This window comes from Chanos chanos, chromosome 10 (assembly GCF_902362185.1).
Source record: "Chanos chanos chromosome 10, fChaCha1.1, whole genome shotgun sequence".
In the NCBI taxonomy this organism is placed as follows: Eukaryota; Metazoa; Chordata; class Actinopteri; order Gonorynchiformes; family Chanidae; genus Chanos; species Chanos chanos.
This window is the reverse complement of record NC_044504.1, coordinates 38,939,968-38,966,676: the sequence shown is the minus strand read 5'-3', so window position 1 is coordinate 38,966,676 and position 26,709 is coordinate 38,939,968. Positions and strand designations below refer to the sequence as shown.

General features: G+C 39.4%; 1 protein-coding gene across 1 annotated transcript in view; it reads left to right on the top strand.

The window, feature by feature from the left end:
* The window catches only part of ttn.2 (titin, tandem duplicate 2), a 162,249-nt gene extending 155,391 nt beyond the window's left edge, over positions 1-6,858 (top strand). The window contains exons 232-236 of the mRNA XM_030787650.1: positions 94-4,853; positions 4,959-5,536; positions 5,633-6,015; positions 6,154-6,450; positions 6,560-6,858. Coding sequence (XP_030643510.1) covers positions 94-4,853; positions 4,959-5,536; positions 5,633-6,015; positions 6,154-6,450; positions 6,560-6,858 — 6,317 coding nt within the window. The remainder of the gene's footprint in view (positions 1-93; positions 4,854-4,958; positions 5,537-5,632; positions 6,016-6,153; positions 6,451-6,559) is intronic.
* Positions 6,859-26,709: the final 19,851 nt, after the last annotated feature.

Sequence of the window (26,709 nt, the reverse complement as noted above, 5' to 3'; positions counted from 1 at the left end):
CTTTTTTTGTCATTTTAAATCAGTGTTCAACATATATGCATCGCTTGGGTGCTGCCCTTTTTTACATTAACATTCATCTTGTTCTGTTTCTAGTTCCGGCTAAGATTCACTTGCCTAAACATCTTCAAGGCTTTGGAGCTGTTCATGCCATTCGTGGTGATATGGTTACTATCAAGATTCCAATCAGCGGCAAACCTGATCCTGCAGTTACATGGCAGAAGGGACAAGAGATGATTAGTACCAGTTCATATTATCAAGTGATAACCACAAGATCCTTCACATCTTTGATATTCCAAAAGGGAGTCCAAAGAAAGGATGCTGGTTATTACATTATCTGTGCCAAGAACAGATTTGGTGTTGACAAGCAAACAGTTGAGCTTGATGTTGCAGATGTACCCGATCCACCTAAAGATCTTAAAGTAAGTGACATAGCCAGAGATTCTATCACTCTTACTTGGAGTCCTCCTGCTAGTGATGGTGGTAGCCCAATCATTAGCTACATTGTAGAAAAATGTCCCACCACTGGTGAGCGATGGATCCGTGTTGCCCAAACAGCAGAACCGCAGTATACAGTGATGAGCCTTTTCGGCAAGACCAAATACCAGTTCCGTGTCGTAGCAGAAAACAGGTTTGGCTTGAGTTCCCCATCAAAACCAACTGATGCCGTAACAATAAAGGAGGACACGTCGATCATTCGAAACTATGATGAAGAGGTCGATGAAGAAAGAGCAGTCACAAAAGAGGAGGCTCCCCATTCTAAAGTTAAGAATGTCCCTGCACTCTACAGTATCTCTGAAGAGCTTGCACGCAGCGGTCATTTTGGCATTGTTCATCGCTGTGTTGAAATTAGCTCAAAGAAAACATTCATGGCCAAATTCATCAAAGTGAAAGGTGCTGATAGAGAGCTGGTTGCAAGAGAAATTGAAACACTTAATATTGCAAGACACAAAAATCTGTTACACCTTCACGAGTCCTTTGACAGTTTAGAGGAGTATGTCCTGATCTATGAATTTATCTCTGGCATGGACATGTTTGAACGTCTTGGCACAAACTTTGATCTTACAGAGCAAGAGATTGTTCGGTATTTGAGGCAGGTCTGTCATGCTCTGAACTTCTTGCACAGCCTTAATTATGCTCACTTTGACATTAGACCTGATAACATTGTCTATTCCACAAGAAAGAGCAGCACTATCAAGATAATTGAAATGGGCCAGGCAAGGCTTCTGACACCTGGAGACAATATCAGAATTCAGTTCACTGCTCCTGAGTACTGTGCACCCGAGATACACACTAGTGATCTGGTTTCCACTGCTACTGACATGTGGTCAGTTGGAGTTCTTGCATATGTACTCCTCAGTGGACTCAATCCATTTGCAGCAGAATCAAAAGAGAAAATGATTGAGCACATCTCTAATGTAGAGTATGTATTTGATAGTGATGCCTTCAAAGAGACCAGTATTGAGGCAATGGACTTCGTCGACAGATTGCTGATTAAAGAACGCAAACTGCGTATGACAGCCTCTGAAGCTTTGGAACACCCTTGGCTCAAGATGAAAATTGAAAACGTCAGTTCCAAAGTCATAAAAACACTGAGACACAGAAGGTATTATCAGTCATTAGTGAAGAAAGAATGGAGCACTGTTGTTTCAGCAGCTCGTGTTGCCTACGGTGGTGCCTTCAGAAACCAAAGAGGAATTTCAATAGGCAGAGTGAAAATTGGACACCCAGAACAAGGGCTGAGAGCAGGTCCAGTCATGCATGGCTCTGCTGAGGAGGGTGGTCATGTGCGATTTGTGTGTAACATTGAAAACTATGACAGAAATACCGAAGTGACCTGGTACTTTGGATCTCGCAAGCTGACAGCAAGCCACAAATATGAAATCAGTTATGCTCACGGAGTGGCTAGCATCTATGTTAAAGACCTTGAGGAGTGTGATGATGGAACATACAGGTGCAAGGTTGTTAATGAAGAGAGAGAAGACAATGCTTATGCAGAGCTGTTTGTAGAAACTGTTAGATCCTATCGTGAGTACTACATAGGACGCTCACTGAAGAAACCAAAACGCAGAATTGATAAAACAAAACTTCTTCAGAGACCACCTGAATTTACACTGCCTTTGTACAACCGAACAGCATACATTGGTGAGGATGTGCGCTTTGGTGTGACCATAACAGTTCATCCAGAGCCTCATGTAACTTGGTTGAAAGCAGGGCACAGAATCAAGCCAGATGACAAGAAGTACACTTTCACAAGTGACAAAGGTCTGTATCAGCTATTGATTCACAATGTTGACCTTGATGATGATGCTGAATATACTGTACATGCACACAACAAGTTTGGTGAGGACAGCTGCAAAGCAAGGCTCACAGTGACTCATCATCCTGTTTCTGAAGACACGATGAGACCGATGTTTAAACGTCTCCTAGCCAATGTGGAATGTGTTGAAGGGCAGAGTGTCCGCTTTGATTTGAGAGTATCAGGTATACCTGCACCCACCTTGAAGTGGGAGAAAAATGGCAAACCTCTGGAGTTCAGACCACAAGTAGCAGTTGTCCAAGAGAGTGCGGACTACTATGTCTTGCATGTCAGAGAAACCCTTATTGAGGATTCTGGCACATACAGAGTCACTGCCACAAATTCAGCAGGCTCTGCAAGCTGCCAAGCCACTCTCAAGGTTGAACGCCTAACATATACAAGGAGAAAGTATAAGAGTGAGGAAGAAAGACAAAAGTATATACAAACCCAGATCGAAAAGACATACAAAATGGCTCAACGTTTCTCAAGTGAAGAGGTAATCGCACTTAATCCAGCGGCACAAGAGGCTCTGAAGGAAGCTGCCGAATTGTATAAGCCTGCTGTGAGCACAAAGAATGTGCAGGGTGAATTTGACATTTCAGAGAAAGAGGATGAAGAGATAAAGAAAATAAAAACAGAGGTCAAAAGAATCCGAATGCCTTATGAAATTCCAGAATCTCGTGTACATGACCCAGCAGCTCTTGATGAAGACAGGATGATCAGACACTTTATTCCCCTATCTGAAATGAAGTGGTACAAGAAACTACGTGATCAGTATGAAATACCAGAGCGTATGGAGAGAATCGTACAGAAGAGACAAAGACGCATCCGTCTTTCCAGATGGGAACAATTCTATGTAATGCCACTTCCAAGAATCACTGACCAGTACCGGCCAAGGTGGCGCATTCCAAAACTTACATTAGATGATTTGGAAACTGTTAGACCAGGAAGGTATCGTACACCTTCTCCTGAGTCAGAGGCTTCTGTTAGAACAAGGAGGAGGTCTTTGGGAGATCTGTCAGATGAGGAAGCTGCTGAGGATTACCTGGCAATGAGAAAAACTGAGGAGGAAAGACAACTATTAGAGGAGGAACTTGAACTTGGCTTCTCTGCCTCTCCACCAAGTGGAAGTCCTGTTCGCTTTGAGTTGTCTGCTCTTCGTCATCCATCACCAAGGATAACTCACAGAGCTGAAGTGAGACGAGTGGAACATGAGGAGGCAAAGCATGTAGCAACAACTGAACAGGCCCGGACTTCCCCTCGCCCCCTTTCACATTTCATGAGAAGGAGGAGATCACTGTCACCAACATACATTGAGTTGATGCGTCCTGTGTCTGAGTTGATCAGACCACCACGGCCACGTGTCCCATCAGATGTAGAGGGAGAAGCTATTGAGAGACGGTCACCTACCCCTGAGAGGACACGACCACGCTCTCCTAGTCCTGTGTCTACTGAGAGGTCATCAAGATCCTCTTCTAGATTTGAAAGATCTGCAAGATTTGATATCATGTCTAGATATGAAGCAAGAAAAGCAGCTCTTAAGTCTGAACGAAAATATCAGGTTGTGACTCAACAACCATTCAGCCTTGATCATGTCCCACGCATCACAGTGAGAATGCGCTCTCACCGTGTGCCTTTTGGTCAGGACACTAAATTTACGCTAAATGTCCAAGCCAAGCCAGAGGCTGAAATTCAGTGGTTCCACAACGGACAACAGATACAAGAGAGCAGCAAATATAAGTTCACAAACATGAGTGGAGTACTGTCTCTACAAGTTTTTGATTGCAAGCAAGAGGACAGCGGTACCTATCGGGTTGTCTGTACAAATTCGAAAGGAGAGGCATCTGACTATGGTACTCTTGATGTATCTGGTGGAGAGTTCACTACATATTCTTCAAGACGCAGAGATGAAGAAGCACCAACACCATTCGTACCAGATGTAACAAGAACTGATTATTACCATACATCTTCCATCAAGGCAGCTGTATCATCAAAGACATCCTTGGAAGTCAAGGAGACCAAGACAAAACTAACTGAGAGAAGTGAACGTTCTGCTTTTGAGAGGTATGAATCTGAAAGGTTGGCATCTTCTCCTATTAGATATGCCTCAGCTGAATACCTGTCTTCAGCATCATATTCCTCATCTGAAAGATATGTATCCTCAGAAAGAACTGAAATATCCGAATCCAAAACAAAAGCTGTGAGCGTGGCATCAGTGGAAGAAGTGACTGCTAAGAAACTTAAGGTTACTCTGCCAGCTAGAATTTTAACAAAACCACAGTCTCTTACTGTATCTGAAGGGGAGTCTGCAAGGTTTACCTGTGATATTGATGGAGAACCAGCCCCGAGTGTTACGTGGATGCATGAAGGAAGAACCATTGTATCCACCCACCGTATACATGTGACTACAACACAGTACAAATCTACATTTGAAATTTCCTCTGTTGAGTATTCTGATGAAGGCAGCTACATTGTGGTGGTGGAGAATTCAGAGGGAAGGCAAGAAGCGAGATTTAGCTTGACCATTCATAAACCAGCACCAAGAGAAGAGGTTGTTGCCTCACCTCCGCAGTTAAAGTCACCAGAGCCAACAATGAAATCTCCAGAACCTTCGCTTAAATCTCCAGTACCCACAGTGAAGTCCCCAGAACCCACAGTGAAGTCCCCAGAGCCTGCGGTGAAGTCCCCTGAGCCTGCGGTGAAGTCCCCAGAGCCCGCGGTGAAGTCCCCTGAGCCTGCGGTGAAGTCCCCAGAGCCCACGGTGAAGTCCCCTGAGCCTGCGGTGAAGTCCCCTGAGCCTGCGGTGAAGTCCCCAGAGCCCACGGTGAAGTCCCCTGAGCCTGCGGTGAAGTCCCCAGCGCCTGCAGTGAAGTCCCCAGAGCCTGCTGGTGTAAAGTCTCCTGAACCACGAATCAAATCACCAGAGGGAATTACATCCCCTAAAAGACTTAAGTCTCCAGAACCAGTCACTTCACCTCTTAGGGTCAAATCCCCACCCACAGTTAAATCACCTGAACCAGTTACCTCTCCTCAAAGGGTTAAGTCACCACCCCCATTGAAATCTCCTGAGCCAATAACCTCTCCCCAGAGAGTAAAGTCGCCTCCTCTAGTCAAGTCTCCGGAGCCACTTCAGAGAATTAAATCTCCAACAGGTCTTAAATCACCTGAACCAATTTCTTCTCCTTCAAGGGTGAAGTCTCCACCTGCAGTCAAGTCTCCAGAACCAGTTACTTCTCCTCAGCGGGTGAAATCTCCACCCACTGTAAAATCTCCAGAACCACAAAGGGTTAAATCCCCACCCACTGTTAAATCTCCAGAGCCAATCACTTCACCAAGGAGAGTTAAATCCCCACCTACAGTGAAGTCACCGTTGCCTTCAAAGGAAATGCCTCCCAAAATTGTCAACCAACTCAGAGCTGAAGCCTCTGAGGACAAAGTAAAGATGTTCTGTGTTGCTGAGAGCTCTGTCAGTGAGGTGGTGTGGTACAAGGATGGTAAAAAACTTAGCCAGAGCAGTCACTACCAAATCCACACCTCTGTTGATGGAACTTCCTGTCTCTATATTTCTGATGTATCTGAGAGTGATCAAGGCGAATACTCATGTGAAATCATTGCAGAAGGAGGTGTCTCTAGAACAGCTTTCTCCTTTACTGGGCAAGTTTTTCAAGCCATTTACACAAAAGTAACAACCTTTGTGGCGACGCACAGGGCTGCTCTAAGTAAAGGTCAGTATCAGTGCAAATGTTGATGTCATTAAAACACATTTTAAAATCATACATAATACCATTTGTCGTAGAGATTTTCATGATGTGATTTTTTTTCTATTTCAGAATCAGTCTCATCTCTTACAAAGAAAGAAATGATGCACGGAGAGGTCCACCATGGCGCCGAGATGTTTGCCATGAAGGAGAGCAGTGCCCATGCTGCCATGCATGAAAGCTTTTCCTCAAAATCAGTTCATATGGAAAGCTCTATGCACGAGGCATCCTTCAGCAGTTCCAGCATGGCTGAAGTTAAATTTGAAACAATGTCAATGTCTAGTTTGTCTTCCATGACATCAGAGTCAGTGTATGCCATGAGCTCAAGCAGCATAATGTCAAGTCACTCACATGCTGAGGGAACCTCCATGAGAGCCATTTCACATAGTGCCCAAGGTAAGACTGATCAGATATTCAAAGCACTTAAATAAATGACACATCCATTTTTTATGTTATCAAACTACGTCCATTTTCTTGCTTTAATTAACTGACTTCTGTTAAATAGGATCTGCACCAAGGATTGAGGCACTCCCTGAAGATATCAGTATTGAAGCAGGAAAAGTTTTGACCGTAGCTTGTGCTTTCTCTGGGGAGCCTGCGCCTTCCATTGAGTGGTCTCGCTCAGGAAGGACACTTCCCACTGAGGAAGAGAGTGGTAGGTTCCACATTGACACCACAGAGGACCTGACGACTCTCATCATCACTGGTGTGAAAGAGAGTGATGCTGGAGCGTACACCCTCAAACTTTCCAATGAACATGGATCAGACAGTGCAACCGTCAACATCAGTATTAGATTGATGTAAAACCGATGATGATTATTTCTAGCCCCTTTCCTCAAGTGCCTTTTTATTTATTGAATGAGCAAAAAAGATTATCTTTACTTAGTAAATACCTGGAGAACTGTTCCTGTAAATATGAACTATTTTTATACCAAACTTGACATTAATTTATGCCAATCTAGACTGAAGTCTAAAGTTGTTATAAAATGTGCCATATTGGATAATTAAGACTTGGGATTTTTGATCCATTTTTCTGTGACATGTACATAATGTATATAGCCGAATTTACCGGTTATGAAAAATGTATGCATTGTTATTTATGACAATATTAACTGAAACAAAAGGAACTAAATGTTTATCAGGAGAAAGTTCCATATGGAACGAATACCCTGATAAACCTGAAACTAAACTCTGTGCCTCAACAAAAAGTTGAAGTCTTAAGATTGCCTCAACAGGTAGAGAGGCTCCCTGTTGAAGTTTTACTAAATCTGAGAGACATGTTATGCACTGTATGTTTATACATACAGTAGTATTACCATATTCATATGAATTGTTACTTGACCATAAGACCTTGAGTGCTGTTTGCATTTACCCTCATGTAAGCAGCACGACTAGGTCTTGTGTTCAGACTGACTATGTCATACCACTATTTTAATGACATGCTCAAAGTGCGAGCGGCCTGCACTTTGTGAGCTAAAATGTTTAATGTGCTCTGTTTCTGGCAAGGGACTGCTTGACTATGCTTTCAAAAACAACATCACCTGGCCATTAATCTGGAGAGTATGTCTTGCACTTCTTTGCAGAAACAGAGCCTCCTCTTGGAGGATTGCTTTGATGCATTGTGTGTTTGTGTGTTAGCCTTAGAAATTCATATTGTCAATTGTGGGGCAGATGTTAAGCAAGTGTACCACAGTAAATCCATCTGCTGTGCAAAGAAAAAAAAATACACTAACGATATGCCCTACACTTTGGTTTGATTTAATGTAGTATCATAGTGTTACCTATATATGCAACCTCCTTGAGTATTATTGATTCAATAAAGCATGTTTTCAGCACTAAAACTGTCTGTTTTATTGAAGTGGATTTGTCTTTCTCATTATTGACCAGGCAGCTATACATATAAACCACAATCAGTGGTAATGGGTAGTTTGTCGTCCAGTTAGAATCTGCACTTAATTGATTTTTTTTTCCCCTGGGCCTAATCATCATTTTCAAGCTGCACACTCCATAGAGCACGCAATTTGATCAGGCAGATCTGGATATTCAAATACTACTTTTAAACAGACAGTGTTATAACGCAAATACTGTAATTCAAATGTAAACAAAACTTACAGTTGCATATACAAATTCAACCTCCAGACTGTAGATTATTTTATAGTATAACAGCTATGGTTAGGGATAATTGCTCAGAAGACATAAAATGCAACTAACTTATGGTTACATTCTTTAAATTTCCAAGGACATAACAGCATTGTTAGCTGAACTTGTTGCTGAGCACATGGAAATCTTATATATAGTACTTTAAAACCAACATGCTCTCAAACAGATATGAAACACAAAGTTATCAATGAAACTTTCATGTATGCATGAAATACTTCTATGACAATAACTAAAAAACTGAGAACAATAACTAAAAAACTTCACATGTGAAGTTCTTTTATATTTACCACTCAAAACACTCTCTTGCATATGCAAACCAGTTTCACACTCAATCTGTTGTAATTTCACACTCAGTTCTAATTAAGGATTTGTGTGAGAGTCAAATTGTAGGCTATGTGAGCACATTACGGTGTTAAAGAATGATTGTAAGTTTGAGAATATTTTCACATATACACACACCCCTCTCAAGTTTCACTTTAGGTATGACACTTGCATTTGGGCCAGATTCATACATCTTCCACCTCCCTCCTACAACTTTTGAATGTATTTACCAAAATGTATTGATAAATTTGATCTATTGCTGTGAAGGTAATAAATGAAATTTTACTGGCTGGGCCCTCCCACTACATTAATTTCCTGGCCAAAAAGATGCTGATCCAGCTGCTTCAGTGACATTTGTGTTGTACGCAATCATATGCTGCTGCTACTACTTCTTAATCAGTGTGTTTTTTCAAAGATTATGGAACTACATTACATAAAGCATCGCTGCTCCGATGTGATTTTTTTTTTTTTTAATGAGAAAAATAACAACAACAAAAAAAAAGATGGCAACGAGAACACATCACAAAATCTGTGCTTTCGCTGTCCACCAGGTGTGGGACGGCTGTGAGACTCATGGAGTGACAGAGTCATGGAGCCGGGGGAGGGAAAGTAAAGGGGGGAGAGTGACCCAGTATGCTTTAACTCACTCCTTCTCCTCAGCTCTCCTGTTGAATGGTTACACTGTTAGTGACCCTGGCTGTGTTTGTTATGATTTCACTCCTGGCCAAAAGGATGCCCTCATCACTCATGCAAGAATGGTTCAGCTTTATTGTTTTAAGTTCAATTTCAAGTTTATTTAGAGCCCAATATCACCGTTTACAGTCTCAAAGGGCTTTATATGCCCACAACAAACAACACAGGATGGCACCCCCTGACTTAATCCTCATAGCGGGCAAGAGAGAACTCACTGAAAACCCAGGTGAAACAGGGAAAAAATGGAAGACATCTTGAAAAGGACCACAGAGAGGTGTGTCCCCTTCATGTCCAGACAGATGTGCAATAGGTGCTGACCCAGTGGGCAATTGCCAATAATACAATCAAAATGCAAAAGAATACACATTAGTAGATAAAATAATGACAACACAAGCAGGTCAAGAGGGATGGTGATGAGGACGAGGCTGACAGGGAGGGATGAAGAGGACGGAGGGGGGCAGGGCACACCTGGGAGGAAGACAGTCACTCACTAAAGAGATTCATACTCAAGCATATGAGACACACACAGAGAAGATGAGGGGGAAAAGGAGAACATTAGTGGGGTATCAGGACTTAATAATAAGGCAAATAAAGAATGTAGTTCATAGATGCATTAATGCAGCAAAGCTAACGGCTGTGGGAGGAGCAGGGCCAGGGAGCACAGTGCACGGGAATAAAGACAAGCCGCCGGCCTAAAGATGAGAGCCACAGACAACAAGCACTCACAAAGACAGAGAAGGGGTTAGTTAGAGAGGACAACACCATAGAGACGGAAAGTAGAAGGGAGAGTGACTGGAGAGAAACCGAGAGAGACCTCTAAACCGTCAGAAACCAAACTATGACAGGAGAGCCTACAGACAGAGACTGAGCCTCCCTAATAGTCAAATCGAAAATTGTAACTGAGTCGGACAGGTAGGCTGGCACAAGACCATGTAGAATTGTAGATGTCAATAAGAGGACCTCTGTTCTGGTCAGGATTCTGGCAGCAGAATTCTGGACCAGCTGAAGAAGTACAGAACATTGCAGTAATCAAGGTGAGATGTGACAAATGTGTGAACAATGGTTTCTGCATCAGCCATGCTGCATCAGGGCTGCCAACTTTTGAATTCAGCTTGGAGTGAGATTTTTGGGGGATGGTGGGGGAGGGAATGGGGGGTGGGGTTGTTAGTACTGCATTTATTTTTGTTAGACGGTATGTGCTTAGCCATCAAAAACAGACGGGAAAAAAAAACAAAACAACAACCTTGCATCACAAGGAGTGTACAGTGTTCCCTTACTTTTATTGAGAAATGTCAAAACATTTCAGAACGGAACAGTATGTCCTTAAATGTACTGACAACATGGAAAATTCAATTCACATTTCTTTTTTTTTTCAGGTTGACTGCCCTAAAACCCTAAAACCCACAACCAAAAAGTATAAAAGAAATGCTGACTTTTTAATCAAATTGAATAAATTGTATATAGGTCTGGGCGATAAAACAATAGCAATATGTACAGCGATAGACACTTCATCAATAGCAATAAGAAAATTGTTCAATAGAATGTTCGCTAGTTCCACTTAAATTTATTAAGCAACCCGCAAGGAAAACACATAACAAATACACAAAGTTCGGTCGCATGAACAAACCCAAATCATATTCCCTCCCTGGCTCATAAACAGCCTATCGTTGGTCAAGTTGCTATTTGATGAACAAAACTGGGATGGGGTTATTCAATACTTCAGACGTTTTACTGACAGATCACCTTGACAGATCGCAAATAACGGCACGTATCTTGCACAACACTACATATAGCCTACCCCTTAATCACTGCGCATACAGATACACACTCAAAATGGTCCCCGGTCAGCGCCCTCGCATGACAGTCATGTCCCTTGATAATGGAGCTTGCTAGGAGTGAAACGCAAATAGCCAATCATTTAACAGGTGTATTGTTCAGATGCACAATCGAAAAGTGACACAGCAACGTGGAGGAGGAATATAAGTGCAGACGGTGTGGAGATTGTTGATAAAAGTAAGGTAGTTAAATTCTGAGATTTCGAGAATAAGATTGTAATTGTGGTAGGGTGAAACCGAACAGGGGTTCAGGTTGCCCAAACGCATCAAAAACAAACAAAAAAATGGCTCCGCCGCAACTAGCACGTAAGTGCAAGGTGTTTTATTTACAGTGCAAACAAAAAAATGGTCCCAATCCAAAGTGAAGAAAAGTGAAAAAAAGTGTCCAAAATGCCAAATATGTACAGTGAGAAAAATATGTATATATATTTACAAGAAGAAAAAACAAATAAACAAAAATATATAGATAAACAAACAACAAACAAACAAACAAACAAAAATATATAGATAAACAAATCGCTACTTTCAATTCTCCAAAACAATTCAATACAACACACCACACAGCTACCCTCTGTACTCCTGACTCCCTCAACATACAATGATTGGAACCCTCTTTTCATTCATAAGCCCCTCCCCCAGAACATACCACATTCGTTCTGTTTAAAAATAAAAATAATATTGTCCATCCTAATTATTTTAGTGTACAAACAGAATTACCACAACTTTTATACACATTTTATACACATATTTATACATTCACAATTTCACCTATGCCCATAATTTCCACAAATCATCACCTTTCCACCTCCAACTCCTTCGCTAGTTTGATGGTCCCGCCTGCTCCTACACTGCGCATGCGTACCTCAGGTCAACCTCGATCAACTAGCCTGTGTTGCTCCAGCTCGGTTTGGCCCTCCCCTGCACCGGTAGTTGTACCCCGCTATGGCACAGACAAACAGACACACGGAGAGAGGAAACGAGGAACGGAGGAAGACAAGACAACGAACAAAATCCTATAACAAAACAAAAGACATTTAAACCAAACGCCAAGTACAATAAAGACGGGACCAAACATTTCAATGAGTAATTGTGTGTGTTTGTAACATGATAAAGACGGTAACGGTAAAACAAACAACAGTAAAGACGCTAACAAACATTTAAGCGTAATTGGGGGTGTTTTAAACTGTAATATGGTGAACGTGAATTGGAAATGTTTGTGTGTACGAAACCGGGTAACCTGCTGCGTGCTTCGAGTGTGCACCCTCGAAGCTAACGCATTATGTCATTGGAATCTGTGTATTATAGATATGTATGAATGGTGTACACATAACAGGACACAAACACGAACAAAGAAAGTACAACTGAGGAAAGTGGTTAGTTTGTGGGGAAAGGACGCCGCCCGCGGCCTGAGACAGAGCCCTCTGTCACAGTAATATTACGAGAATAAAGTCGTAATTCTTTAAGAAAAAATATTGATAATACGAGAATAAAGTCGTAATTGTAGAGAAAAAAGTCATAATATTACGAGAACAAAGTAAGTAGGTAAAGTAATTTTAGGCTACGTGTTATTTTAGAGGGGCAATGTCAGAGGAGCAGCCTGCCACTTAGGTTAAAATGAAGAAGGTGAAGCATCTTGTGAAATTATACGTAAGGTTTCACAAATAGGAAACACTTAATCTTTTGGCACATCAGCACCACATTATCATAAGTATCAGGACTTTGCAAAGATTGTGCAATAAACTGCGTCTATTCCGAAGAAAGAACCAAACCGACTTGGAGGACATGGCTTCTTTTGTTACGATTGTACTCTCGTAATATTATGTTTTTTTTCTCATAATGTTCCGACTTTTGTTGTTGAAATATGACTTTATTCTAATCAAATTACGACTTTATTCTAGTAATATGACTTTTCTTTCAATTACGACATTATTCTCGTAATATTACGACCTTATTCTCGGAATCTCAGAATTTCTTTCCTTAATGTGACCCTAATAGTCCGTCTTACAAAATAAAGTGGTCAAATTCAACCTTTTTTCTCCTGATAGTTATTAAAAATAGGGCAGTAAAATGATCAATAATTATCGACTGAAATGAAACATTTTATCGTGATAAATTTCAGCCCTAATTACATACAAATAAGATCATTTTGATCCGGGCCGTCGTTGACAGCCGTGGTTTGTTTCTTTAGAGTACAGTAACTAGCAGCTAACGTTAACTACTAGGCATGTCCAAATGTTTGACTGGTGCCATATGTTTTATCAGGTTTTTAAACATACAACTATGTAAATAAGTTCTGCAATGCTGCAATAACTTAGCTATCCTTGCAAGTCGTAGCCCAGCTCTACAAATTTACACCGACGGATCCTGAGTAACATCCGATGAATTAATAAAATTAGACAAATGACCGTTGCACTTACGTGTTTGTTCCTCCAGCCTCGCTCCACTCATGCCCAGCGGGTTAGCTGCTTAACCACAAAATAATTGTGATTGGCTGCTCGACCAGAACGCGCATCACAATGATTTGTTGTTGCACTCACTGCTGTTCCCATCGCTGAAAAATCACTAATTTTTACATCAGAGGAAGTTAGCGTGAGAAAAGGCGTGTGTGGCGTGAGATCGTGAGATCTGTGTCAATTGCGTGAGTCTCACGCTCAATGCGTGAGAGTGGCAGCCCTGGCCATGCTTAATATGGGCCTAATTTTAGCCACATCACAGAGGTAATAAAGTTTTACTCTACTCTGTTCATACCTGTACCTTTTCTTGTGTAAACATCTTTATTTCCTTTGAATTTGTTTGTATTTGGTCCCTTGTTTGATGACCTGGCCCAGTGCTTTGAAGTTTGGGTATGAAGAGGGAAAATAACTGTCATCTGGGGAGGCTGTCGTTAGCCACACTTCTCCAGGACACTCTTGCTTTTTTCTTGTTAGTATTTCATCTCATTACATGAGGACTGGCTTGGTCCTCTTTGTAAATAGCATTTGCTTACATGTTATTTAGTCTTGGCTGGTGCATGTATTAATCTTCAAGTTCAGTTTTGTTTCATCCTAAATCTACACTCCATTAGCTGTTGAGAGCAAAGTGGAGTTTCCATCAGTCTAGCTCTGTATACAAGATGTCTCCCTCTGCTTACATGCATCGTTTCCAAAAGACTTTAAAAGCTATGTATGGTTTCTGAAGTAGTGTTAACTAACTAGTTATTTATCGCACTTAATTTAAGCCCCTGTCACAGTAAACCACTTTATAAACTGCAGTCAGATAATGTCAGAAAGGGCCAAAGAGGAGGTGTTGATTACTGTAATCTCTTTTAAATCAGTCAAGGTTTCTTTGCTCTTTCTGATCTTTTCATGCTGTCATTTCAGCATAGGTAGAGATGGAGAAAGAATGACGTTTATAACATTCGACAGACTCTGGTGGAGAAATGGAGACTTCTGACAAAGTCCTGAATCAGGCACTACTTCCAGAAGAAGCCAAGAAAAATGCCCTTGTTGAAGCATGTATAGATAACTGACTGTCTTAAAATTGTCATTAGGAATAAGGCAAGTGATAAGACTAAATGTATGTACAAAATCTGATTACCATGAAGTGCAGTGGAGTCCAGTGCATTGAACATGAGGGTATGCATTGGGAGAACAACCAAAAATGGCCTTTTTGGACAACCTTCAAATAGGAAGCTTTCATTTGGAGTGGGGTGTGTTGTTCTTAACCAGTAGATGGCAACAAGACTCCACAAATAAAGCATGGCTCCAAATAGGAGGGTGACATCACTGTGACACTTATAAACGTGGAACAGTTATCCTACCTCACACTCACACGACTTTGCTCAATAAATAACCATAAAAACTCAGAAACAAGATCGATATGCAGTCAAAGGCCATGAATATGGTGAGAGTGTCGATTGTGATAAGAACAGTCTCACTAAATGAACTTGTAAGCACTGAAAGTAATTGAAGGTCCACACTGTAAATCTCAAATAGCTATGCATATATGGATGGCTTTTATCTCTTTTGTCTTTTATGTAATGTCTTTTACACACACACACACACAATGTAAACTGCTTATAGTGATCACGTCTGTCGGGGTGAAACAGATCACTGTAAGCGGACGATCATTGTAACCAATTTTTCCCCTTTATTTCTCATGCAGATTGCCATAATTGACATTCGTATTTTTATTACATGAATGTAAAGTATTGACACCGCAGCGTCGCTATTTACGGAATTTTATGGACTCTTTCAAAATACAGTAGGCGTGCAGCTGTTCCAAACGCTTTTCAAATTACAGTACTGTACAAATTAAATTACTGAACCGTGTATAATTCAAATACACTATAATACAGTACAGTACGGTATATAAATTATAGTTTAGGATAAAGCGTAAAAGTATTGTGCAGTTTACAATATCGTCAGCAGTGCAAATACAGGCTAAGCCACGGCTTGGCAGGCGTTTCAGTGCATTTCTCAATTTTGAACAGAATTGAAAATAAACTGTAAGCTAGCCTATCAATGCCGAACTGGTAGCAGTGTTTGAAATCAAACTTATCTGTGAAATATTCCGAGGAACACCAAATTTCGCTGCTGCATCTCTTTGGCTCTTTTTTGGCAGTTTGTCATAAGCTTCGATGAGTCTACATTTGTCGATGAGAGAAAACGATTTTCTTCTTCCCGTCACGATTTCTGTGCACGCAGAATTAGCCTCAAGTGGTTAGCCGGAAGCAGACGGGTTACCGCGAGGCAAAGTTGTCCTATCAAAGTAAAGTTTAAAAAAAGAAGAAGGATTACCTTAGTTTTAATTTTTATCCAGGCATTGTCACGTATAAAAATACCTAAATGAACCCTGTACGCGGACTACTTGATTACTATTAGCGAAGTATAGTACTGTATTTGTATAGGATTGATTCTGTCCCAAGCTTTTTGATCCATAAATGGTTGATCACTACAACCGTGATTACTATAAGCGTGTGTATGTGTGTGTATATATATATATGCATATATATATATATATATATATATATCCACACAGAGATAGATAGATAGATAGATAGATAGATAGATAGATAGAAATTATGTTTGTATTATACATTGCAAGACAAATTATACCCAACATGAATCCGAGCTTTTGATTTTTTTTTTTTTTTTTCAAAGGCTTGGATTCATACCAGGAAAAATTTATCTTACAATGCCAAACAATCAGTAGTCTAAGATTTATCTGCTGCTCTGATGTTTCATGGTCTTGATGGCAGTGCTCTGTCATCACATCAAAGTGTCAAACTCCATCATGAAAAGACATGTTGGAAAGCTCAGTAAACCATCCCAGAGCGTATCTCTTTCCTGTCCTTCACGCTTGAATGAACACCACATTTCCATTTAACAACAACATCAGCTACTTCATTCTCCAAAAGAGTGATCTCATCACCTCAGAAAGTCTTCATCTCTGTGAAAAGGACGGCGTGTGAGGCTGGAGCCAATGTTACAGTCAGATCAGATGCCTGGATCTGGGCCAAAGGAATGCTCAGCACTGAATTCTCTGCATCATATGTTTCTGTGACTCCTCCACTTTTTTGAAGAGCTTTTCTATTGTTAGAGGTGCAGATGCAGCTGCCCTCTTGTAAATCCTCAATGAGAGAGGCTAAAGTTTGGGGTGCTTGATTTTGGATGTTAGTTCACACAGTTTTGTTCATTCTTGCAGGCAAGTTCTATGTATATGTTTTAGCAAAAACTGTTTTCCTAAAAGAAAACAGAATAATTACAAAACTCTTTATATGAATGAAGAGACACATGGCAGTACGTATAGGAGCAAAATTAAAATCTCTTAATACGAAGAAATATTGGGTGAGGCATACTCACCTCTAATTTAATGTTTCCTGTAGCCATCTGCGCGGTCTAAAAGTGGAGTAACTGGGCGTTATAGCTTTCATCACAATGGAACAAAATAAATGAGAATCAGAAAGGGTCACTGATGGGAAGCTGTAGTTTGGTGGCTACATTTTTATAAGGCCATTGTAGTTTATCAAAGATATAACAACACTATCCTGTGTCAGATATTTGTACAGTAGTCAAAAGAGATCAAATGCAAATGTTTACTCACAGAAGAAACACTGTGCTGAGCAAATGCTCTGTTTAAGTTCATGATTCACGGTTTAATACTGTAAATGCAGTATTGATATACAGTGGATATGGAAAGTACAATGAGAAAAAAGAGTTTGTCAAAGTTTGACTGAACTTTTATTGGAGACCGTCTTCAGGAGAAATCTTCACCAGATTTCATGCACAAGCAATGGCTTGTTTTCTCTGAACCAAACGGTGTATGGAAGTTTAAAATTCATGAAGGACCTGAATATTTCTGATTCCTTATATTGCTGTCATTTTAGATGGGCTGCATTCTTTTAATGTCAGAGAGACATTGTTAAAGTTCCACATGAAATACAAATTTAAATTCAGGTTTCAGGGAAACAAAACAAAACAAAACAAAACCTGAGGTTAAAGGTTAGGGGTATGCATAAAGGTGGTGAGAGGCAGTCCAGGATAAGCTCTCTAGACTGTTGTGGTCATGCTTTACTCTTGGCTTCACTCAATCTCTGCACACGCAGCATCACTGTAGATAATCACAGTATTTCTGCTAATCAAATACAATTTAAAAATGTATTCCATCAAATGCTACAAACCAAGTACAGTTAGAAATATTTGACTTACAAAAATTGTTCTTTGGAACAATAATCAGTAATATAGACAGAACGTTACATAAACTAGCATTTTTGCACCCTTTTAGTCATGCAAAGAGACATGTGTGCGCTCACATTCTTAAAACGTGACAAATGTCGCTGGAAAGATGCATTTTTAAGGTTTTTAACCCTGTTTCCCCACCAGAGGGTGGTGCTGGTTCAAGTTAGTGTCAAATATCAAATGTCAAAAATGATATTACAAAATTTACACTGTGCAAGATGGATGCAGGTCCATCTTTATTATATAGAACTTATAAAAGTGTGTGGGGTTTTAAACTGCAGAGAGTCATGAAACTATTTAATGCATTTCTTTGTAGGTTTAAAAGATTAATATTGCTCCCAATCTTATATTTATCATTTCCACGATAGCTCGTTTTCATGTCTGTCATGTACCATTTCTTGATTAGTAAGTCTCAGAGACACTTTCTGAATATGCCTGAGTAAACACACTGATACCTAAGAAGGTGCAGTTGCTGCTGTCTGTAAGGTGATGTGGTGTCTTGACGTAAGGAACTATGTTCTACGCAAACTAGGGAGATCCAAATGTAAATGATTCATAAAACTATTGCTTTAGTAGCTGGTTTAAGTTGCCATTTAAATGTGCAGTAAATATAGTAAGTATAGCAGCATGAAAAAGTAATATCCCATTCATATTAAAACTTTACCGATCACGCTATATGAGTTTCAGTCTTTTATTTATTTACAGTCATGGCATGCTCTTTCACAAAAGATTTAACACTGACCCCTAAGAGAATAAGAATTACACTGTCCCACTACAAACTACATACAAACTATATTCACGTATGATAAAGCACAAGAATGGTCACTTTTTTTTGTTAATAGAGTGATATTTTCCCTATCTGCTTTCTCACTTCTCTGAGCTGTGTCTGTGTGTGCAGGACAACACCTATCCCTTGCCCCAGGAAAAAGCCAGTGCAACAGTTATTCATCTCCCAAACTTGGATTTAGAAGGCAGCAGCTGTCCCTGGGTGACACATGAGCTGCGCTCCTGGAGACTACAGCGTTGCAAAACCCAGGCTAGCTGGACAGAAATGGCTGTTGTGTAAATCACATCTCCAGCCGCAAGTGCTGGTCTACCAAAATAACCCCCATGTGGCACTGCCTGAGCTGAAGAGAGACTGTGTGTGTATCATGCAGCGTTCGACCTGAAGTACAGAAAAAAATACTAAAACAAAACCGAGCTTATGGAGTCCTCCACAGAACTAAATCAAAATGACTTTTTTTTCATGTCAATAACTCATAAACTATATGGGCCTCATAAGGTTTATAAAAGTACTGTATACTCTCAAATGTAGTGTCTGTATCTACATCTTAGACAAAAATGTTTAGAGTACTGAATAATAATGATAATAATAATAATAATAATAATAATTCCTAAAGCCCTGGAAATCCTAGCCACCTTGAGTAAACAAGTGCTAAGAGGTGGCCGAGTAAGCCTGATAAACATATAGATGGACAAAGAGAACACAAATGAAAAGAGATCATTCACTGCTGATGTTCGTATATCAGCAATCATTCTAAATCATTGGAGAAAATTTAAATTTGCCAGAGTTTATGACACAAATACAGACATCCAGATATGCAACTAAGCCCTGGGATATTTCTGTAATTTTGCAACAGTTCACCAACACCCAGGACGGACTGAAGTTCTACTGCCAAACCACATCCAAATATAAAAAACCCCAAATATTTTTTTTTTTTTTTATGACAGAATGCATTACGCCTGACTGACTCTTCTAGTGCACTTCTTAGAAGACCTTGAGAGTGAACCTACAGTAGCTGAACTCTCTGTCATGTGACTCAGTGTGAATGTGTGGCATTGGTGTCTAGGGGTTGAGAACACCCATTTAGAATTAAAAAAAAAATCACCATTAACTTCTGATTATTCTAAAGTTAATCTTTGCTTGATCCCTGCTAAATGTGACAAAATGCTCACTCTTTGCACAATATGCAACAGTGCCTTCTCAGTGGCCCACGATGACTTACATATGACTGTTAAAGACATGTTGAGCTGATTGGTCCAGTCACAGGAAGGTGGCCTAGCTGGCCCATGTCCTAACAAAAACAAATCACAATCTCTATTAGCATAGCACTGCTGAAGAACTAGAATTAGCAAGTGCATAGTTAATATTTTAGAGTCTTCAAAATACCTTTTTGCACTGTACTGAAAACTTGGGTAGGAACCTGAATAGGAACTGCACACTGGATACATAAATTGAAAGGAGAGATCTTTGGTCACATGCACTAATAGCATTAAAAAAAAAAAAAAAGAAAGAATAAAAAGGCAGAGGAGAATGTCAAACCTACGGTTAAATATGGAGATAGACCTTTGATACTATGGGCCTGCTCTGCCTTTACTAACTTCCAGAAAAACTTCCGCAACCTGAAACATACATCAGAATAAAAGGGTAGACTGATATGTATGATCTAGAAAATTCTTTATGGAGTCATGAGTAATAATTCATCTCAGTATTTGCAATTCCTACTGTATTAAGCTGTTTGGGCAACAGGTAAAGACTGTCTATGGTGAAATAAGTAAGCTAGTAACTAGCCATGGGGCTAGCTAGCATTACACAGCTAACATTAGTATTAGCAACCAGTTCAGTTTCTATTTTTTCAGTAGCATGTTCACTAACAGACTTGCCCTATGGATTTTAATGGCCTTTGACCTGCTATTCATGTTGTAATTTGGATTCATTTCCTTTTTTAATACTGAAGTTTTGGCTGGGTAATATAGGTTAGTCACTGTAAGATTTTCCTAATTGTTTTACTTCAGTTCAGTAATTCCTTTTTTAAGCCTGTGTGTGCCCATTCCCTCTAAAGAACTAATTGGAAACTGGAGAAAGGCGTCCATCATGCTTGGTGATACAGGCCTGTGGGTGTAACTGATGGAGCACACAACTTTTTATTTATTTATTTAGCAGCAAAATTGATTTGCCAAGACAACAGAGTGCTAATGTTAATGGCATGTGTCAAAATTTTGCTTCTACTAAGGACAGAACTGTTGCCTTTAAAATATTTCACATAGAGCAGCTGATCTGAATTTACATAATGTATAAATCGGAATATAGTGATCACTTACTCTTTTAATGGGCCAGTTTGAACCTACGTGTTGGAGGTGTAACTGGCCCCTGTTATCAGTAGTGGTGGTTGTCTGCATACAATTATACATATGATGCATGATTGTGTTTGAGGGCTACAAGCAATAAGACTCACACATGGATATATGATACTTCTCCTTAATGTGGACTAATGCCAGTTCGTCTCACTCACATCTCGCCTGGCATCAGGGCAGGTCCACAGTAATGCCTGTAAAGGCATCTAAATGCCAAAAATCAAGCATTCACCAATACTTTAGTGAGTTGATTCTAAAGTAAGAAAAAAAAGGTAAGGTAAATGCATAATACATAATCAACATCTTCTGAAGAGATTGAAATAGCTCTTACAAGGATTTTAACCTCTTCAAAATTACCACTGCAATTGGGTTGAACTGGAACTAGTAGCACAGGGTCATGTGCAGGGTATGGAGGCAGTTGGCATAGTTTTACCCTCAAAACTTTAGATGTCAGCATAATTCTTGTTTGAGACATAATGCTATCATACTAATATTTTAATCATGAGTAGACAGCTCAGAATTTACACAGACACTGTATATGTCGAACACTCCAATGAAAACTTAAAATGATATAGAACCCCCCTCCTTCCCTTAAAAGAAAAAAACAAACAAACAAACAAACAAAAAAAAACAGGACAACATTGATTAGAATGGATAATACTATATGAAAATTGTGTTAAAGCTGGTATGCTTTGTGTGACTGTGACTCTTGACGCATGCAGCTGAAATTATACTGTATTGAAAGGCCACTTTGGTACATTGTCACTTTCCATAATACAGTATAATGGAATATAGTAATACAGTATTTTAAATGATACTGAATGTTGATACTGAACTCAGCAACTGACCATAAAATGAAAAACAGTATTATTCTTTTATCAAAATCAATAAAAATGTCCTCGTAGGACAATATTTTAGCAAGTGAAAGCCGGTGCCCTCAGGACATGTCATCAAATACAGATCTTAAAATTACAGGTGGCAGACCTTGTTGGATTATTTTCATCATGATTACACACATGTCATGTGACTGTGGGGTGGTAGAGGGGGTGCTCAAGCATGAGCTAACGGCAGAATCATCCTGCTTCCTTTAAAACACCTCAGGCCAGTTTGGCTTGTTTGTTTGAGGGAGACAGTAGCTCATGGTGTGATAGTGACCATCTACCTGAACTTGTGAACTGCTGCTGGTATCTAAGTCCTGGAAACTAATATGTACTGTCATATATACAGCTAGTATAATTATATAATTAATATATGATCAGTAGGCTAAGCTGATGACCAGGATATTTAAGAGGGTTAAAAAAGAGAGACCTATCTTATGCCTGTGAACTGACTGATAAGTAAATGTTTTAAATTGTATCAGTCATTATCAAAGGAGGCAGGGCAAAGTGACACATTTCACTACTGGTCTTTAGGACCTGATATAAAAGGTATTTTTGCTTGGTCAGCCATACACGGACGTACTAGCTGAATATTAAAATGTAAACATTTAAAAACATTAGTAAATACTGGTCTTCTGACGGCTTAATTGCTATGAGACAATGTTAGAATGGCCAGTAAGGAGGAAATTTCCATTTCAGTGACCTCTCAGACAGGGGAAATATAGACTGACGAGAAATGAAGGGCGCTGTGTTTGATGTGGCCCTGTGCTTGAACTGTCACCCTTGTGCTTGATATTAGAGATAAAATTAACAACATGACACAAAGAGCTACGCATGTGTTTTCCTTTTAGCCATGGCAAACACAGTTTCAGCAGTTTGATGACAGTTAAGACATGAACCTTGCTTGCTCCACAGTTGATTCAGTTTTCCATTTTGTCCACAGGTGGCTTGCAGTAAAGCATTTTTCTAAATGTCTGCAGAGGAAAACTTCTTCATATGAATGATCAGTTCCACATTTGCACATTAAGAGAAATAATGCAATATTTTAGCTATTATATAATATTATTGCAATATTTTCAATAATTCAACCATTTATTTTCTCGCAGGTGTAAGATAACAAAATAAGACAAGAAAAATAATACTTTTATGAGCATAACTAGCTGGCAGAGGCACTGGCCCAACTCTCCTGTATGCTGCCAGTCACAGATGTCAGTGAGGCTACTATAGCTTTAAAGGGTACTTAGCCTGTTATTCCAATATCTGTGTTGACTGTGGAAAAGCTCAGTCTCTCACTGAGTGTTGTTAACTTTCTTTTTAATAGCGAGCACCGGGTGACAGTTTTAGCCTAAAAGTCCGTACACCAGGTCAACCACTGGGCTACATTAAAACACGGTTCCCTTTGCTTCTCTTCAGTCTACAGCGCCTGGGCCTGAGTGGTTGCTTTAAGGGGAATTTCCTTGGTGCTGCCATATGAACTCATTTTGTAAAAGTAGAGGAAGCCTTAGGATTTCATTTTTACTGGTGCTTTTCAATTAGTATACAGTGAAAATAAAGTGCATGAAAAACATAACAACAAAATACATAACATGCAAAATATTTCTCATTTGTGTGTTTTTCAAATGTTAAAACCAAATGGAACTTTATGTGGGTAAATACACGTGCATACAAAATTTCCACACATTCCTTTAATAGGCAATAACAACATGATAAAACGAGATTCCACTCCACCATGGCAGATCTTAAAAATCACATATAATCACATTGACCATATTAAAGACAATATTAATAAACATACATTCGTACTGTGTGTATACACACACACACACACACACACATATATATATATATATGTGTGTGTGTGTGTGTGTGTGTGTACACACACACACACACACACACATATATATATATATATATATATATATATATATATCTGTGTGTGTGTGTGTATATATATAGAGAGAGAGAGATTAAATGATATCAAATGATAAATTGAGCTTTCAAGCATAGAGATGATATAGTTGATAAAGGGATAAGAAAAAAAAACAAGGTATTTTCTCTACAGTCATTGTTCTGCCAAAAGATGTTTGGAGAAAACCTGTTGTCATAAATGGCACTCTCATTTCTCACTGCACAGATTAATACAATGTTAGTACATTAGTACAATGACAGTTTTTGACCAAATGAAAAGTATAAAGTGAGATAGTTATATTTAGTTTAATAATAAAGTAATATGTTTATTTCCATGTTTTGGACCCACACGCTAACCTCAGTGGTCAGCATTTCTAGCTTGGTGTACACCTCAAATATTTGGTTACAAAACCTTGTTGCAAAACCAATGTATTTATCAAAAGAGCTGCACTGTCTGACCTAAAATGCTAAACATTACAGTGAGAATGTTTTGCAATGCTGCAAAAAGCTTTGAGTGCTTCACAGCAGTGGCTTTGAAAATGTGTGAAATGAATTAGGGGAAAACACAAACATAAAACGAACGTGATCAGTGGCAATTCTGTAACCATGACATCCATCCTCTCCAGTGGGGGTTGGCCAGGCCTACATTTGAGTGACAGAGACAGCCACTCTCTCCTTTTGGTCATCCACAGGTTAATAAAACTAACCATGTCATTTTGTTTAAAGAGACCTGTTGGGCTTTGAATGAGGCTCTGATATCTAACGGCCATGAATTCTGCATTCTTAAAACGGATAAAGTAGATATATTGAGGGAGGCCACCAACAGTTATCAAGCTGGTATAAATGTTGTCCACAGGAAAGAACCAGTGAGTGACAGGTGTGGGGTTGCATAAATGGCATCTTGTTCCCATGATGCTTTAGTGATGGGGACCAATAGGGAGTGGCACTGCAGTGACAGTGCAGCTAGGGCTAGGGGTATATAAAGTAAAATAACCCTGCTAGCACTTCTGAGCAGTTGGAGCATTCCCAGCCTTGCCTCGGGTGTAGGGATTGCAAGGGAAAAGCAAAACTACACGGTCTACACTCTGTGTAGTTTTGTTTTTTGGGTTATTTCGAGGCCCAACCATTCTCTCCTTGGATTTTTCTGGAAACATTTTGGATAAGGAGATTGTTGCTGAGGAAAAAGCCTTCTGGGCGCAGTCCCATCAAGTTCAGGCACTTTTGATACAAGTAAGTAGCGTTTACTTCTTTGAGCTGAACCAGTGCAACAATTTGCTTGATTTTATAATGATGTGATTATGATGTGATTATGCCTACTCCTTAATGAAGCATGTCCGAGATGTTTATACCTGTGAGCCGTGACACTTGCATATTCTAGAGACTCTGTGATATGCCGCTTTGGGACACTTATGAAAAAAGTTGTTGCAGAGAATCACTACTTTTTAAAATTTCAAGGTTACCAAACGGTGCAGTGATTTCTGAAAAGCCAAGAATAGCCAGTGATAGCATTAGACTGGTGTCTCAGCTGGGCCGTGATGTCTTTTTAAGGGAATCAGCAGCAGGGCTATCAGTTGCACCTCCAGCTATGTGCCACATGCTGACTGTCAATCAAATAAGGGACTGATTATTTTTGGAGACTACCATTTCTGTCATGCTAAATATCAGACCTCAAATATAAATCCTGTATTGCACAGGACTGAACTACACTTTTTTGTTCTATTAAAGCCAAACGGAAATGTAAAATACTGTACAAATTAGATATTGAGATAGATACCGCAGTAAGGGTTAACTGAAAGCCAGCCACACCTGTTGGCCTTAATAGACTATTGCTGATAGATTTTAAATGGCTGTTAAGTTGTTGCTGCTTGATTTTGATCTTGAATATATTTTTTCATATCTGTTTCTCACTCAACCAGTTTCTATCTTTCTACAGTGCATAGAGGGGTCAGATTATCAGATATTCTGAATTTTTTTAAAACATATTTAGATGTTGTACATTCCCAATATTCACCGCTGCTGTTCTTTATTTTTGTCATTGATACTGAGGGAGTGTAAAAACCTGTATTCAATAATTGCTTCCTTTTGATAGTTGTTACCCTTTATTCCACTGGCAAATAAGACACATGGACACGTGAAGAACACACATACACACAAAAACACTCAGTTGTGTGCATCTTGTTGTTGCAATTTGTGAACAATGAATGATTGCAAACATATCTATAAAATTTCTCATAATTCGGTCGATCATTTAAATTGTTTTGAGGCACTTAAAAGACGTATGGGTCGGTTCCTCCCTTTAACTTGTGATAAAGACCAACAATTTAAATTTCAATTTATGTTTCCACGCACTAATCACTTACTGAACTTTTGACACAAGACATATATTATAGACCTTAACAAATACATCCCTGACAAATATATCAAGCATATTTTTATTTAGTTTGCAGAATATCTGTGAATGAGTCCAAGATGCATCTAAAAAATTATAAGAATGCAAACCAAAAGCATAACAATTATGCTTTTGGTTTAATTTCGAGTAACACAAAGTTTCATTCAACTTGAGGAAATCTATCAGGTTTTACAATCAAGGTTTGGAACAAATCTTAATCCATTTGTGGAACATGTCTAAACCCTCTATTACTGGAAAACTTTATCAGGAATGCTTTAAGTTCATTATGCATTCATTTTTGATGTTCAAGTCTATGGCACATTTGAATTGTTGAACAGCTTCATCTAGGATAATATGGTTGCTCTCTGAGTATACCCTGGAGTTTAGATCTCTATGGACACACATGGAACTTGATTATAAAAGCTGAATTTAGTATTTCATCTGTTTGCCTCTCAAACTGTTGAATAGTTTTACACAGCTGCCACGTCAGCAGGAAGTGATGTTCTTTCTGAGCGGTTTAAAGAAAATAAATCGGCAACCTACACATCTTACTGCGCTATTTGTTTTTGGGTTTTTTTTTTTTTTTGGTAATCTCATTTGCAAATGCTGAGCATTTT